At 41.0% G+C, this 17,752-nt stretch overlaps 1 protein-coding gene across 1 annotated transcript in view; it reads right to left on the bottom strand.

Annotated features, from left to right (window-relative positions):
• Nucleotides 1-781: 781 nt before the first annotated feature.
• LOC117695148 (uncharacterized) overlaps nucleotides 782-17,752 on the bottom strand; it is a 42,030-nt gene continuing 25,059 nt past the window's right edge. Inside the window, exons 5-9 of the mRNA XM_076918999.1 lie at nucleotides 5,027-5,218; nucleotides 3,944-4,128; nucleotides 2,338-2,482; nucleotides 1,591-1,703; nucleotides 782-1,034 (exon numbers count right to left, since the gene is read on the bottom strand). Coding sequence (XP_076775114.1) covers nucleotides 840-1,034; nucleotides 1,591-1,703; nucleotides 2,338-2,482; nucleotides 3,944-4,128; nucleotides 5,027-5,218 — 830 coding nt within the window. The 3' untranslated portion in view covers nucleotides 782-839. The remainder of the gene's footprint in view (nucleotides 1,035-1,590; nucleotides 1,704-2,337; nucleotides 2,483-3,943; nucleotides 4,129-5,026; nucleotides 5,219-17,752) is intronic.

Raw genomic sequence — 17,752 nt, forward strand, 5'->3', positions numbered from 1 at the left:
ACACCATGGACACAAGAGCACTGGATGGCTCAGCACAGGAAACCTTCAAGGGATCTGAACCTTAAGCCATCTGAGGTGAGAGATCTCCTCTAGTGGTCTGTGGGCAAAAGAGCAAATAGAAGCTTTGGCATGAGTGAACTCTTGGGTGGCAAGGCAGAATGTAAAACAAACATTGGAGCTTGGGGTTCTGGATTCTGAGTGTAGGGATGGTCACACCCAGAAAGAAGGGTATATGGTAAAAGTTCTGAATCTTGATCCACTGCCTGGAAGATAGGTGGCTTTTACAGGGTTGAACCTCTAAAAGATGAGGACAACAGTGGATTCCTAAAGAGCATGCAATTGACCCAGATCATAGGGGTGAAGCACAAGGCTGTACCAGGTACTGATATAAAGCAACTGGTCAGATAGCCTCAATCTCCAGTGTAGGCCCCCCTAACACCTCAGATGGCAACCAGGTTCAGGATTCCTTCTGAAGGCTAGAAAATGATGAAGGAAAGACAGACAACTTCTCAGAAGTACAACAATCTGAAAGAAATTTTCATGGCACCACCTCTGAACCTAACAAAAGTCTGCTCAGTCTTTTTGTTTCAAGTAGACCTGAGTCTGACCTATCATTTCTCTGAATTGACTATTTTGTACACGATCATAGGAAGAAAATCTATAAATAAGCACTATATTTACCAAATGGAGTGCAGATAGAAAATTTAAATTATCATAGAGAAAAAAAACGTTGGAAAGGCAAAAGAGTCATAGCTCACAGATGTTTGGATTACATGCCCATACTATTTTATTACACCATGACCGCAGACAGAAGTCTGAAAATGAATGACAAGGTCTGGTTAGTTCACCATTTCCAGTGGGGTCATTGATACTGCTCTCCAAGAACAGTGTGGTTGCATAGTGTCCACAGCAACAACATCCACTATGTCGTATAATCCTGGTATATACCCAGAAGGTATGTGGAGAGAATCGAGGGTAAAAAAAATGGTAGATTCCACCATGCCATTTCTTCCATCAATGCTGGTAACACAGACCTATGATGAGAAAGGATGACAATGAGTCTAGGAAAGGATGTAACCCACCTCAGATGGCCCTCCACTCCCCCAGAAACCCAGATCCAATCAGCAGATCCCTCGACACATCATAACCTCACACTCTACTTCCCTGTCTTATAACTCACTCTCAGGCTGTTCTAACCAAGGTCTGACCCGCCTTCATCAGCAAGTTACCACACCTCAAACCTAGTGCACTCAAAGTTTCTCCACAATTTTCTCACAGCCAAGACAATTTTCTTACTGTTGTCCATGGAACAGCCTAACGTCAAGGAAAACACACACTTGAGGAAGTAAGCACACACACACACACACACTCACACACACACTCACACACACAAACCCACGGGAAGAGAGAGAGAGAGAGAGAGAGAGAGAGAGAGAGAGAGAGAGAGAGAGAGAGAGAGAGAGAAACACTATATTATTCTCTGCTTATTTTCTTTTCAATCCGTGAACACAAAATCTTGGTCAAGAAATGGATCAGTAAGGAGGAGAGGCAGCTGCCTTCCCATGGAAAGACAACATCAAGGTCAATTACCTCTTCCATATTCTGAGAGTTGAGGGGGCTTGCAGAGTGGATATTCATGTTTGCAGTTCCTGGGTTCATGGAATACTCAACCAGCAGCAAATCTCCATTGAATGGCCTGAATCCTAAAACAACCATGAAAGTGAGATTATGTATTAATACAGTCAGGTCACAGGACATTTCTAGGGCCTTACTCACTGCCATATGCTGACTAACATTTCCTGCACGTAAACTAATTTTCCAAACACTTAGACCTCTTAAATATCTTCCTATAGCAAGGAAAGCAGAAACCTATGTATTCACTGATTCTTTACACTGATGTGTTCCCCAGGCATTGAGAAACACATGTGATGCAAATATATTCAAGATAAATCCCTTATAGTTATGTAATGCTGTCATTGATTCGATCTTGAATGTATCCTGGGGCAGTGTCACAAAGACTAGAATCTCAGGACCCAGAAGCTTAGTGGCTGGGTTTCCTAATCCCATGCACAATTCTCAGATGTGTATGAGTTTCTGGTAACTTTGAGGAACCCTATGTGAAAAAACAAAGTTAAAAAGCTACTTGGCAAACAAAATCAACTGAATCAAAACAACCACATGGCCACACGGTGATGGTCATCACAGGGGACAGGAGCTCTAGGCAATATTTAAAATACTACCCTTTCCCCCTGTATTGTACCCTACTTTCAGTTTCAAGGATGCTCAAGCCCAATACTTATATTTCTTGTTCTATGTTTTTAAAGCTGTAACTCCTACCTCCAGAAAACATGCATAACGGGAAAAACGTGTCCTTGCTGATATAGATGTTGTCTTCAGTTACGGAGGTGACACATTTGATACAAAGCCTTCTGCCAAGTTTTGATGGCTCACTGCCCTCAGGAAGATTATTCATAGCTTTCACCTATAAGAGGAGGCAGTGAGTGCAAGTGGAATAAAAATTTCATGCAGGAGATTAAAGAAAACATAAAAAAATAAATACATATTTTTCTAGTAAATATATTTTTGTGATTATGGAAAAATCTATAGTGAATCTCTTGTACGAGAAGATCAAGAAGTAAAAATTATAACTATCATTATGATGCTAAAATATCAAAAATAACTTTAGGACTCTGCTTCTCTGTTTTCAATTTTACCATGATTTTATAATGATAATAATAGTTATAGTAATAATAATAATGCATCTGATTAATACTGGCAAAGGGATCTTCTGTGGCCTTCTATTGAGACTCTCAATTGGAAAAGCATAACTAAGAATAACTTGACAATAGCCATCAATATATAAATAGTTGAACTGAAGTGAGACTTACATCTGTAAGTCATCCAAAATTTATAGTAGTATTTAAAAATTTGATTTATGTTAAATGTACTTTAGTTGGGGATGGAGAGTTAGCTCAGGGTTTAAGAGCACTTGGTGTTCCTGCAAGGGATCCGGTTTAAATTCACAGCACCTACTTGGAAGCTCACAACCTCTTCTACCACCAAGTACGCATGCTGATCACAGATATACATACATGTAGGCAAAATACTCATACGCATAAATAAAAAAAATCTAAAAATTAAAGTAAGCAAGAAAGTGTTCTTTAACTGCCATATAAAAGTGTATAAAACATACTGTCCTGCTGATTCTGCTAGTTGGATGTTGAATAGAAAATAGCTGCTTAGTATATGATAGAAGTTACAGGATTATACAGAACCGTCATTTACATATTGTTGAAATACTAAGAGAAGAAAAATATTTAGAAAGCAAAGAAGCATCACTGCATTGAAATATTAGAAAATCAAACCCATTAATCTCAGAGAAGTGGAATGTCAACTTTGACCATATAGCAACATTGACTGAATCTTATTTAAAAATGGGATTTCACCATGTAACTGGGGCTGGCTTGGAACTCTGCAGATCAGGCTGGCCTTGAACTTGTAGAAATTTCTATGCTTCTGACTCCAGAGTGCTGGAACTAATGCAATATACCACCATGCTCACCCAATGTAGTGGTTTGAATGATGACTTCTGTAATGAGCTCAGATATTTGAACACTTGGTCCCCAGTTGGGGGCACTGTTAGGAGAGGTTTAGAAGGTGGGAGTTTGCTGGAAAGAAATGGAAATTTTAGAGATTACCAGCATTTCTAATCCTGCCTCTTTGCTTTGTGACTGTATTTGAAGAGGTGAGCACTCAGCTACCTGTCTCAGTCACCATACCTGCTGCTTTCTCCTATGCCTCACGGCCATGATGGCCTCTTGCTTTTCTAGAACCATAAGCCCAAATAAATGCTCTTCCTGAAGTTGCTCTGATCATGGTATTTTATCACAGCAAGAAAACAGTAAGCAGTACAGTAAGAGACTCTGGATAAACTCAGCCATACCTTGATTGCTTTGAAGATATGATTTCTTGGGTTTTCTTCCACAAGTGCAAGGACATTTGTCCCTATGTTCAGAGGCATGTTGTCACTGATTAAGTTCATATTGAAGAAGATGGTTTCATTAATCCAGCCATAGTCATTACACAGAGAGGTCACAACTCCCTGAATAGACTTGAATTTGGAGTTATCTACAACACAAGTAAACAAAGGTCACACGGTTTCATGTCAAATGCAAGCACCCACTATAGACAAGTTCGTTTTTGAACACCCTTGTAGATATGAGCACATAGCATCACTCCTCTGACCATAAGACAACAGCCATCACTGCATCCTAAGGTTGTGACTCACGAATGGCACCTCCATGGCATCTATTTCAGCTGTGGCTGACCTGTTCCAGTGGGAACACAAGTGCTATGTTCATCTACCTGCTCAGGAAGCCCCTTTAAACTCCCACTGTTACTAGTATATGCCTGACTCAACAGCAACAGCAAATGCATAGCCATAGCTCTACATTCTCCAACATCCCTTCTGACAAAGCATTAAAAGATATGTGCAGATGTAAGGACACGTCGCCAAATTTCCTTTTGCTCTTCATAAGTCTTATGGGTAAGTACTGTTTGGGGATTTGCCTCCTGTACCATGCTGGGACAATTGGTCACCTTCCTCTATAGTGCCTTCCTTACAACCCTGCCTCCTGGCTTCAGATACATGTGTTCATGGAAAACAAGGCTGAATTCACTCTCAAAGTGCGATGTTCCCTTTCTCTGGGGGATAGCCAAAGACATCTTTCAAGGGCAAGATGCGAAGGCAGGGACATTACAGTCCACAAAGACTTGTGTCACGTGTTCTGTGAGTTGGTCCAAACACCCTCCTGCTTTGGCATACCAAAGGAGCTTGGGGCACAGTTCAGTACTGGCCTTACTTGGAAACTCAGGAACATCCTCTTGCTCAATGGCCACTCAGGATGGCAGCAGGTCCCTCTCGGCTCTTTGTGCCCCACCGCAACTTAAGGTGGAGGAAAGCCTTTCTGAGGAGTCTCCTTGGGTGGGGGTTGAAGGGGGGGAAGGGTGGGTGTTCCCAGATTACCTATATGATGTTCTTGCGATGTTTCTTCAGACATGTTCTTCCCATGAAAGCATCCACTGTACAAGGTGGTACAAGGTGTACAATGTTGGGATCGCCACCAACCTGAGCAGTGACCACGGCTTTCAGATGACTCAGTACTCTTCCTTTGTCTGACCCTTAAGATGAGAGTTTCCCAGCCTCTGTGAGATGATCATTAATGGCTAAATGGAGGTTCTCAGGAGAGCCAGGGACAGGATCCCTCCCTGGCTGCTGCCAGCTTCCCTTATGAAGCTCTGTCTGGGGAGATCCCACCTCTTTTCACTGCCTAGCCAATGAGAGACAATGGTATGTGTACGTCACTGCTTATGTCATTGGCTCTGGACATTTGGTCCCACCCACCCATTGTGAATACACCAACAGGAAGGCCTCTGGAAAAGCTGCTTGCAGTTGCATCCTCGCATACTCAGTGTGGTTTTAAGGGCTCTAGCTGTTTTCTGCATTTTCATGAGAGGGTCGAGAGTTTGTTGTAGGAGGTGTGGAAGAACTCTAATACCTGCTCAGCCCAGTAAAAATCATGCTTGGTGATGGATATAAGCACTAGCCAGGAGGCTGGCTAGTTAAGGCACTTGTTGCCTTTAGTGGAGGCCCGTGATCGGTTCCCAGCACCCACAAGGTAGCTCACAACCGTGAAAAATTTCAGTTATATTTGTTCCAAAACCTTCTCCTGGCCCATCCCACACCAGGAATTCAAGTAGTGCCCACATCTACAAGTAAATACACATATACAAGCTGGAAATGGTGGCCAATGCTGTCAATGCTGTTAATGACAGCTCTCTGGAGACAGGAGCAAGAGGTTTCTGTGCGTTTGAGGCTCAGCTCCTCTGCATTCTCACTTCTATGCCAGCCAAAACCTCACAGTGAGACCAAACACAACAAATAAAAACCACAAAAAACTATCTGTACATATGAAATAATTTTAAAAAGCACTAGAAAATTGTTGTTAGAACCCGACATAGTGTGTGGGTCTGTGTGTGTCTGTGTGTTTGTATGTGTGTGTGAGATGGGGGAGAGGCAGAGGGAGAGGGAGAGGGGCAGAGGGAAACATCTGACAGACATCTCTGTGAAGCAGAAATTGCTGAAGGACTGCCCTATCTTGTTTTTGCAGAGTTCATCAGTTGACTTCGCAGTGTCCTGCTTGTCCACAGTTGTTACAGCATGCTGTTAGTTGTAGAGGCAAGGGCAGCTTTTTGCCCAGTGGCAGCTTTGACACAAACAAGTAAACTTCATGTGCCTGTCGTCTTTTTTGAAGTAGCATGGAGGTGCTGCCAGGAACTGACATGTCTCACTGTCATGAAAAGCCTTATGGTATTGAAACATCTTAAATGCCATGTTCTGTTGATCTCTGAAGTGTTTGATGACCATCTCTCTACATAGAATCTATCTGTATAGACAAATATAACTTGTTTCTAGCTATGTATTTTGCATTTACCTTTGAAAACATCTACTGGAGGCTAAATAAAGTTTATTTCTGTAACTAACTAAACCGGTACCTAACATAACCCTAAATTTGATTGACTGACTATACACTTGCATTTCTAAATTATCCTAAACAGTTTTTAGTTGTAGCTTAAAAAGGGACTAGAATTTACATTACATTTATAAACGAGTTGCATACTAGATAAGAGATAAATAGGGATAGAGGAAAGAAAAAGAAAGTGAAAGAGATCCCTTAATCTAACTTCCTTTATATTGTTTTCCCCTGACCAAGACCATCAGCAATTTGTAACCAACCCCCTTTAAATGATTACAAACATCTATCTCCCACCACACAACCAAAAACCACCACCACACTTCTGGGGAAAGGACAAAAATGCTTCCTGATGTCTGAGGGCCATGACATCTTTTGGGTACCCTATGAAAATTGGAATATTGGCCAAGTCCTAGGGAAGCTAACTGTATCATTTGCTGTCCAGTCTCTCTCTGTGTGACATGAATGTACAGTGCTTAACTGAATCTTGGCTGGAACAGTCTGTGAGGTTGCAGCATCTCAACTAGGCTTTTTGAAGCTGTTCTGGATGCAGATTTTTCTTTATTTTCTACATTGGGACTACTGTCCCCCTCCTCTCTGTCCCCCTGTCAAAGAGTCCCTCTGACCACCACCCCTTACCTTCTCCTCTGAAAAGTTGGGCACCCCTGGACATGCCACCACCATATTACATCAACTCTCTGCCAGATTAAGGGCATCCTTTTTCACTGAAGCCAGGCAAGGCAGCCCTGTTGGAGAGCAGATTCCACAGAAAGACAACAGATTTAGGGACATAGGTTTTTGAGGAAACACCAACCAAGCCAGTCTGTGTGCCTGGATCATCCGGGATACTTATCTTGTTTTCATTGGTGTCTGGTCCTCTTGTTCTCAATGCACACAAACTTTTCAAGGCAATATACTTTGTTTGTGTTAACACACGTGTGGCATATATGGTGTGCACAAATCAGCTAAAGATGAATCTTTGCTCATTGTTCAAACAGGTAAAAGGCATCAAACATTATAAGACAATTTAGACTATGTAACCAAACTGTGATATTAATCTACAACCATGCCATATGAAAGGGTTGCATGGAATGATAAGTAATACCGACTCTGTAGCCAAAAAGATTTACTGACTACTGCAGAAACATTCATGTTTCAGCCAGTTTCGGAGATGTTTCCATGTAGAGGGATCAGCACTTATGTCACCCATTTCCTTGTTGTTCTTGGTTTCTTTATCCAGGTCCACAGCCCAAATTTTCAGGTCTGTACTATTGCAGTAAATATTTAATCTCCTCTGAGCTCCTTGCACTTCTTGCCATCTGCCAGAATTCTCTGGATTCTAGAATAAACACACACACACACACACACACACACACACACACACACACACACACACTTATATTTTGATATGCCCTGACTAGCTCAATGGGTGGATGCTTCTACACCTCCCCATGGCTCGCACACACTGTCCTCCAGTATTTCTGAGTTAACATTTTGAAATCTATATTTCATCTCTGGTGCCCTGTGTCCTTCTGGGTATGCCTCTCATGGGAACTCTTTCCCTTTGCATCTATGTTCCTCCATTCTACTCTTCTGCCCCTTCATGGCCTGGTCCACCCTACTCCCTCCTATGGTGGAATTCCTTCATCTCCTCTCCTGGGCCAGGGAATTTAAAAGTTCTGCCTGTCTTCCTGCTCAGACATTGACTGTTGGCAACTTTATTTCCTAATCAGAGCCAACTAGGGGCAGGCAGGCTTCCTTAGCCTATGTGCAGGACACTGCAAACAGGTTTTATGGGTAAGACAATTAGCATGAGAACACAAGATAGTACACTCCCCCATCAAATCAAATCTGTATTAAATCTGAAGGAATCCACAGCTTTGCACTTTCTGTGAAAAAACAAAAGATTAACTTCTCCCCCAGTGCATCACACTTCCTGACTTCCATTCTCAAGATAACACACCCTTAAAATAATTCAGCAGTCCTTTCTAAAATCCAATGCTTTTCAGCAGCTGTGCTGCCTGTCTCATTGACATTTCAAACATTTTAAGTCAATAAAGCATTATGTAATCTATCTCCAGGAGACCTTACATCCCCCTTCGGTTTAGTAAGCATTTCCTTTTAAGTCCTGTTAGATGTCTCCACAATTGCTTGTCCTGTAGGATTGCAAGGTATGTTAGTAATATGGTTTATATTATAATATTTAAAGAACTGTTATAGTTTACTGGATACACGACTTCATAGCATTATCAGATTTTACCTGTAAAGGTATTCCTAAAATAGCCATCACTTGTAATAAACATGAAAATACAAAATCAGCCTTTTCAGAACTCAAGACAGAGCCCATTGGAATCCTGAATAGTGTCAATTGTAGGATGTACATACCTTAGTTTTCTAAATTCTGCAAGACAAAACACATCAGTCTCCCAAATTTCATTTCTTTGGTGACCTTAAGGGTTACTTCTGGCAGGTAATGGAGCTCGATTATATAAAGAACAAGTAGAACATGTTTTTATAATTTCTTTGGCTTCTTGTCAAGTTATAGGAATTTGTATCTAAACTTATACTTTTTACATGATGCCTTAACGAAAAATTAAAGCCTTTAATACATTTAATTCGTTTCCTACTGATAATTGGTCTAGCTCCTCATTTCCTAGTGCTGATGTGATGGTCCTGGAAAACCTGTATGGGAATATATATATATATATATATATATATATATATATATATTCTTCCCAAACTTGATTAACGAGATGCCCATAAAAATGCAAGAAGCTTATAGAACACCAATTAGAGTAGACCAGAAAAGAATTACGTCCCGTCACATAATAATCAAAACACCAAGTGCACAAAACAAAGAAAGAATATTAAATGCAGTAAGGGAAAAAGGCCAAGTAAGATATAAAGGCGGGCAGTCTGAGGCCTGCAGGTGAGTGCACCCAGGAGTCCACCAGACACATTCTGGGGGATCCATAGAACCCATAGCCAGCTCTAGCACGCCCCTTCCCCCGCTCGCCCCTCCTGCAGTCTGAGGCCTGAGGGTAAGTGCACCCAGGAGCCCCCCAGACACATTCTGGGGGATCCATAGAACCCATAGCCAGCGCTAGCACGCCCTGTCCGGCGCTCGCCCCTCCTGCAGTCTGAGGCCTGTGGGTAAGTGCACCCAGGAGTCCCCCAGACACATTCTGGGGGATCCATAGAACCCATAGCCAGCACTAGCACGCTCCTTCTGCTGCTCGCCCCCCCTCCGGTCTGAGGCCTGCAGGGTCTGAGTCCCAGACCAGACCTCTACCAGGTCTGCAGTTGTATGGACCCTGGATTCCACCTGAGACATACTGGAAGGTCCGCTCAACCCAGAGCCACAGAGGAACAACTGAACTCAGAGTGTCAGACAACATACCCTGAGATATCCAAGAGGAGACACTGCACCCAGAACAGCAGACATCTAGCTGGACTGTTACCTTGGAGGCACCATATCCTGAGGCATCCTAGAGATACCACTGTAATCAGGGCAGCTGGAAAAAATCACAGAGACATCTGGACTCCTAGAAGACCAAACAAAAGCGAGACAACTGGAAAGACAGGCTTCAATCAGAGACAGAAGTACAGGTAGCACTAGAATTAACCAGATGGCAAAAGGCAGGCGCAAGAACGCAAGCAACAGAAACCAAAGTTACATGGCATCATCAGAACCCAGTTCCCCCATCAGAGCAAGCCCTGAACACCCCATCACACCAGAAAAGCAGGATTCAGAATTAAAATCACTTCTCATGATGATGATAGAGGACTTTAAGAAAGACATAAATAAAACTCTCAAAGAACAGATAGAAACCCTTAGAGAGGAAACACAGAAATCCCTTAAGGAATTGCAAGAAAATGCAACCAAACGGGAGAAGGAATTAAACAAAACCATGCAGGATCTAAAAATAGAAGTAGAAACAATAAAGAAATCACAAAGGGAGAACACCCTGGAGATAGAAAACTTTAAAAAAACTATCAGGAGTCATAGACACAAGTATTACCAATAGAATACAAGAGATGGAAGAGAGAATCTCATGTGCAGAAGATACCATGGAAAACATTGACACAACTGTCAAAGAAAATGCAAAATACAAAAAGCTACTAACCCAAAATATACAAGAAATCCAAGACACAATGAGAAGGCCAAACCTAAGGATAATAGGAATAGATGAGGGGGAAGACTCCCAACTTAAAGGACCAGTAAATATCCTCAACAAAATTATAGAGGAAAACTTCCCTAACCTAAAGAAAGAGCTGTCCATAAATATACAAGAAGCCTACAGAACTCCAAATAGTTTAGACCAGAAAAGACAAACTTCCCGCCACATAATAGTCAAAACATCAAATGTACAAAACAAAGAAAAAATACTAAAAGCAGTAAGGGAAAAAGGCAAAGTAACATATAAAGGCAGACCTATAAGAATTACACCAGACTTCTCACCAGAGACCATAAAAGCCAGAAGATCCTGGACTGATATCATACAGACCCTAAAAGAACATAAATGTCAGCCCAGACTACTATACCCAGCAAAACTGTCAATCATTATTGATGGAGAAACCAAAATATTCCATGACAAATCCAAATTTACACAGTATCTCAACACAAACCCAGCACTTCAAAGGATAATTGGTGGAAAAACTCCATCACAAGGAGGGAAACTACAACCTGGAAAAAGCAGGAAAGTAATCTTCCAAAAACCGTAAAAGAAGGTAGCTACACAAACATATCTCCACTGCCAATAACAAAAATAACAGGAAACAACACTCATTTTTCCTTAATATCTCTTAATATCAATGGACTCAATTCTCCAGTAAAAAGACATAGACTATCAGACTGGATACGTAAACAGGACCCAACATTTTGCTGCATTCAGGAAACGCACCTCTGTGGAAAGGACAGACACTACCTCAGAGTAAAAGGTTGGAAAACAATCTTCCAAGCAAATGGTCCCAAGAAACAAGCTGGAGTAGCGATTCTAATATCAAATAAAATCAGTTTTCAACCAGAAGTAATCAAAAAAAGATAAAGAAGGACACTTCATATTCATGAAAGGAAAAATGTACCAAGAGGAACTCGCAATTCTCAACATCTATGCCCCAAATGTAAGGGCACCCACATACATAAAAGACACTTTACTAAAACTTAAAGCATACATTGCACCCTACAAAATAATAGTGGGAGATTTCAACACCCTATGCTCAGCTATGGACAGATCATGGAAACAGAAACCAAATCAAGACACAATGAAACTAACAGAAGTTATGAACCAATTGGACCTAACTGACATCTATAAAACATTTCATCCTAAAAAAAAAAGAATATACATTCTTCTCAGCACCTCATGGTACCTTCTCGAAAATAGAGCATATAATTGGTCACAAAACAGGCCTCAACAGATACAAAAAGATTGAAATAATCCCCAGCACCTTATCAGACCACTATGGATTAAGACTTGTCTTTGACATGGACAAAAACATCAGAAAACCGACATACACTTGGCAACTGAACAATGCTCTACTCAATGATAACTTGGTCAAGGAAGAAATTAAGAAAGAAATTAAAGACTTTTTAGATTTAAATGAAAATGAGGACACATCATATCAAAACATGTGGGACTCATTGAAAGCAGTACTAAGAGGAAAAATCATAGCTCTAAGTGCTCACAAAAAGAAAGTGGAAAGAGCATACATTAACAAATTGACAGCAAACCTGAAAGCATTAGAACAAAAAGAAGCTAGTATACCCAAGAGGAGTAGACGGCAGGAAATAGTCAAACTCAGGGCTGAAATCAACCAAGTCGAAACAAAAAGAACTATACAAAATATCAACAAAACCAGGAGCTGGTTCTTTGAGAAAATCAACAAGATAGACAAACCCTTAGCCAGACTAACCAAAGGGCGCAGAGACAGCATTCAAATTAATAAAATCAGAACTGAAAAGGGAGACATAACAACAGAAACAGAGGAAATTAAAAAAATTATCAGATCCTACTACAAAGGCCTATACTCAACAAAATTGGAAAATCTGGAGGAAATGGACAATTTTCTAGATAGATACCAGGTAACAAAGTTAAAAGAGGAGCAGATAAACCACCTAAACAGTCCCATAACGCCTAAAGAAATAGACACATTCATTAAAAATCTTCCCACCAAAAAATGTCCGGGGCCAGATGGTTTCAGTGCAGAATTCTTTCAGACCTTCAAGGAAGACCTAATACCAATCCTCTTCAAGTTATTCTATCAAATAGAAACAGAAGGAACACTACCCAATTCATTCTATGAAGCTACCATTACACTCATACCTAAACCACAGAAAGACCCAACAAAGAAAGAAAACTACAGACCAATCTCTCTTATGAATATTGATGCAAAAATACTCAATAAAATTCTCGCAAACCGAATCCAACAACACATCAAAACAATTATCCATCAAGATCAAGTAGGCTTTATCCCAGGAATGCAGGGATGGTTCAATATTCGGAAATCCATCAATGTAATCCACTACATAAATAAACTCAAAGAGAAAAACCACATGGTCATCTCACTAGATGCTGAGAAAGCATTTGACAAAATTCAACATCCCTTCATGTTAAAAGTCTTGGAAAGATCAGGAATACAAGGCCCATATCTAAACATAGTAAAAGCAATATACAGCAAGCCAGTAGCCAACATCAAACTAAATGGAGAGAAACTTGAAGCAATCCCACTAAGATCAGGGACTAGGCAAGGCTGCCCACTCTCACCTTACCTATTCAATATAGTACTGGAAGTCTTAGCTAGAGCAATTAGACAACAAAAGGAAGTCAAAGGGATACAGATAGGAAAGGAAGAAGTCAAAATTTCACTATTTGCAGATGATATGATAGTATACTTAAGTGAACCTAAAACTTCCACCAGAGAACTCCTAAACCTGATAAACAACTTTAGCAATGTGGCTGGATATAAAATCAACTCAAACAAATCAGTAGCCTTCCTCTACTCAAAGGATAAACAGGCAGAGAAAGAAATCAGGGAAATGACACCCTTCACAATAGCCACGAATAAATAAATTATCTTGGAGTGAATCTAACAAAGCAAGTGAAAGATCTGTATGACAAGAACTTCAAGTGTCTCAAGAAAGAAATTGAAGAACATCTCAGAAGATGGAAAGATCTCCCATGCTCCTGGATTGGCAGGATTAATTTAGTAAAAATGGCTCTCCTGCCAAAAGCAATCTACAGATTCAATGCAATACCCATCAAAATTCCAAATCAATTCTTCATAGAGATAGAAAGAGCAATTTACAAATTCATTTGGAATAACAAAAAACCTAGGATAGCGAGAACTATTCTCAACAATAAAAGAACTTCTGGGGGAATCACCATTCCGGACCTCAAACTGTACTACAGAGCAGTAGTGATAAAAACTGCTTGGTATTGGTACAGAGACAGACAGGACGATCAATGGAACAGAATGAAGACCCAGAAATGAACCCGCATACCTATGGTCACTTGATATTTGACAAGGGAGCTAAATTCATCCAGTGGAAAAAGGACAGCATTTTCAACAAGTGGTGCTGGCTCAACTGGAGGTCAACATGTAGAAGAATGCAAATTAATCCATTCTTATCCCCTTGCACAAAGCTCAACTCCAAGTGGATAAAGGACCTTCACATAAAGCCAGGTACACTGAAAACTATTAGAAGAGAAGTTGGGGAAGACCCTCGAATACCTAGGGACAGGGGAAAAGTTCCTGAACAGAACACCAATGGCTTAGGCTCTAAGATCAAGAATCGACAAATGGGACCTCATCAAATTGCAAAGCTTCTGTAAGGCAAAGGACACTGTCAACAAGACAAAACGGCAACCAACAGATTGGGAAAAGATCATTACCAATCCTACATCTGATAGGGGGCTAATATCTAATATTTACAAAGAACTCAAGAAATTAGACGCCAAAACAACAAAATAACCCCATTAAAAAATGGGGTACAGAGCTAAACAAAGAATTCTCAACTGAGGAAACTCGAATGGCCGAGAAGCACCTTAAGAAATGCTCAACATCCTTAGTCATCAGGGAAATGCAAATCAAAACAACACTGAGATACCACCTCACACCAGTCAGAATGGCTAAGATCAAAAACTCAGGTGATAGTAGATGCTGGCGAGGATGTGAAGAAAGAGGAACACTCCTGCATTGTTGGTGGGGTTGCAAGCTGGTACAACCACTTTGGAAGTCAGTCTGGCGGTTCCTCAGAAAATTGGACATAGCACTACCTGAGGACCCAGCTATACCACTTCTGGGTATATACCCAGGAAATGCCCCAACAAATAACAAAGACATATGCTCCACTATGTTCATAGCAGCCCTATTTATAATAGCCAGAAGCTGGAAAGAACCCAGATGCCCTTCAACAGAGGAATGGATACAAAAATGTGGTACATTTACACAATGGAATATTACACAGCTATTAAAAATAATGAATTTGAGAAATTCTTAGGTAAATGGATGGAACTAGAAAATATCATCCTGAGTGAGGTAACCCAATCACAAAAGAACACACAAGGTATTTACTCACTGATAAGCAGAGATTAGCCCAAAAGTTTGAAACAACAAAGATTCAACTACCAGATGATACGAAGCTCATGAAGAAGAAAGAACAAGTGAGGATGCCTAGGTCTTTCTTAGAAGGAGTAACTAAATAACCAAGGGAGCAAATATGGAGACACAGTGTGGGTCAGAATCATAAGGGGGGGTTGTAGGGAGACCATTGTGTCTGGGTATTCATTCCATAGGCAGTCACCAAAAATAGACGCTGATAGGGATGTCAGGATGGGAAAGCTGACAGCAGCCTGATAAGGCTGTCTCCTTAGAGGTCTCTCAGAGTCGGACATACCCAGAGACAGATACCCACAGCTATCCATTAAATCTGATCAAAGTTCCCAATGGAGGAGTTAGAGAGTAAATTGAAGGAACCGTGAACCATAAGGGCTGGTGGCCCCTGTGAGGAGAGCAAGAATACCAACCAGCCAGAGCTCCCCAGGGTCTAAACCACCCAGCCCCAGGAAACACATAGGGAGAGACACATGACTCCAGCTGTATATGTAGGGGAGGATGGCCCTGTTGAGCATAGGTGGGAGACAAGATCATTGGTACCCTGAAGGCTGAGCACTGAGGGGGGGGGATCTGAGGGTGGGGGAGGGAGGCTGGGGGTAGGTGGGGTAAACACCTTCATATAGGCAGGAGGAGGGGGGATGGGATAAGGGGTTCCTGGGTGGTGGGGGAAATATGGTAAGGGGATAAATTGAAATGTAAATATTATATCCAATAAAAGAGGAGAAAAATAGAAAAGTGGTTAGAACCAACATTCTTAATAAAATGTCAGCCCTCTTTAAAAAAAAAAGAAACTATCGTGATACTAAAATTTGTGTTGAGAATTGTATATTGCAGAATGATCAGCCTTGGTGTATCTATCTACTCAACAAGCAAGCTGGGCAGACCTGCTCAAACCTCGGAGGTCCGTGAATTCCATCTGGAGGCAGCGAAGACACAGCATCAGAGGATTGTCAACTTGCTCTCCCCCCCACTCCCTCTTCTAATATCTCAACGCCCATAATCAGCTTGAAGAAGCTAATGATGAGTCAGCGCCCCTATTCCCTGGGCATGGGGACTAAGGTGGTAAATGTTGGGCTGTCTCCCTAGGGAAAAGTAGTGGTTTTGTCGGAATAGAGAGGATTAGCTAGGGTTTATTGCATAGCCATAACCTATTAGTAGAAATCTGTATAATTAATATCAAGATGAAGATATAAATTCTTAAATGGCACCAATTTACTTTGTTTACAAATTTTAAGGTTTTCATTGGCATGAGCTTCTTAGTGATATAAGAGTGAGATGAATATTGTTACTCTCATAGGCATTGTACCAGTATAACACACTTAGGAATACAAAGCTTAGACCCAGTCCTTCTTTATTCTTTTTTAACTGATTTGAGATGGTCAGCCTGTGAGTTAAGGGGACTATAGCAAATACATGACTTGGAGTTTATTATAAGGGTGTTCTCTATGTTTTATTTAGAAATAGCTGAGTGGAGTTAACAGGCAACAGTCCAGATTACCTTACATGGATAGCTGGTTTTCAAAACATCAGAAATCCTTAGAATTGACATGACAAACATTTCAGTATTAATGTCATTTTCATTAGAGACCTGTCTGCTCCGGACAGCTTCCTATGTTAAATTCTAAGAAGAAATTGAGCATCCTTGGAGTTACTCCAGTTGTGGTGAGACAGCCACTAGGCAAGAATTGCCACTTTCCTTCTACAGACAAATTACTGTCCAGAAAAGGACACACTTGCAGAATAGTCGACTGATTATATCTGCCTAGACAGAGTAATCAGCCCTTAATATCTGCAGCACTAAGGTCTGTCAGATGATCCTGGGCCAGAAGGCAGAAGAACAGATGCTCCAACGTTTTGAAGTAGAGCGAGTGTCCAGGTGTTCAGAGGTCTCTATAAATTGGCTAAGTTTTTAGAAGCTATGCTTTGTGCTTCCCACAATTATAGTCAACTCAGTCATTCTGGATTTCTGATGGGGTTGAAAACTTATAGCTATTTACTTTGAGAGAAAAGATCTGAGTGTATGGTCATCAGCTGACATTCATCCTAAAGCCAGGAAAAAGCCAGGTTCAGAACTAAGTGTTTTAGTTAGGATAGATGACAGAGGTGCTGGTTAGTCAACAAAAGGATGGACTGGGTATTAGGACTATCTTGTACCTCACTGGTCCAAATAGGCATAATTATGCTCTAATTGTATTTTGAGAGAAAAGTTTCCTTTTAACAGGAAGGGTGATGTGTAGGAGGAGCTAAGGTGGGAGGAGTACTGAGAGGAAGAAAAGGAGTAAGAAGAGGAGAAGAAGAAGGAGAGGAGAAGCTAGGTGATGAAAGAGAGATAGAGGGGGAGACAGGGAAGCAGATGTTCATGTATCTCCACCAGTCAAAGATAGCTGATATATCTAGGTTGGGTAGTGGGTTACACCTCTGATTGAACAATACCAAACTTATAAAGCCTATGATTAACATTTCTTAAAAAAATGTATAAATGCAAAATGAAAAGGGGGCATGGGATAGGGGTTTTTCCTAAGGGGGGGGGAATGGGGAAACGGGATGGTATCTGAAGTGTAAATGAAAGATCTAATAAAAAAAAAGAAAAAAAAAAAAGAAAG

This window comes from Arvicanthis niloticus, chromosome X (genome assembly GCF_011762505.2).
Source record: "Arvicanthis niloticus isolate mArvNil1 chromosome X, mArvNil1.pat.X, whole genome shotgun sequence".
Classification (NCBI taxonomy): domain Eukaryota; kingdom Metazoa; phylum Chordata; class Mammalia; order Rodentia; family Muridae; genus Arvicanthis; species Arvicanthis niloticus.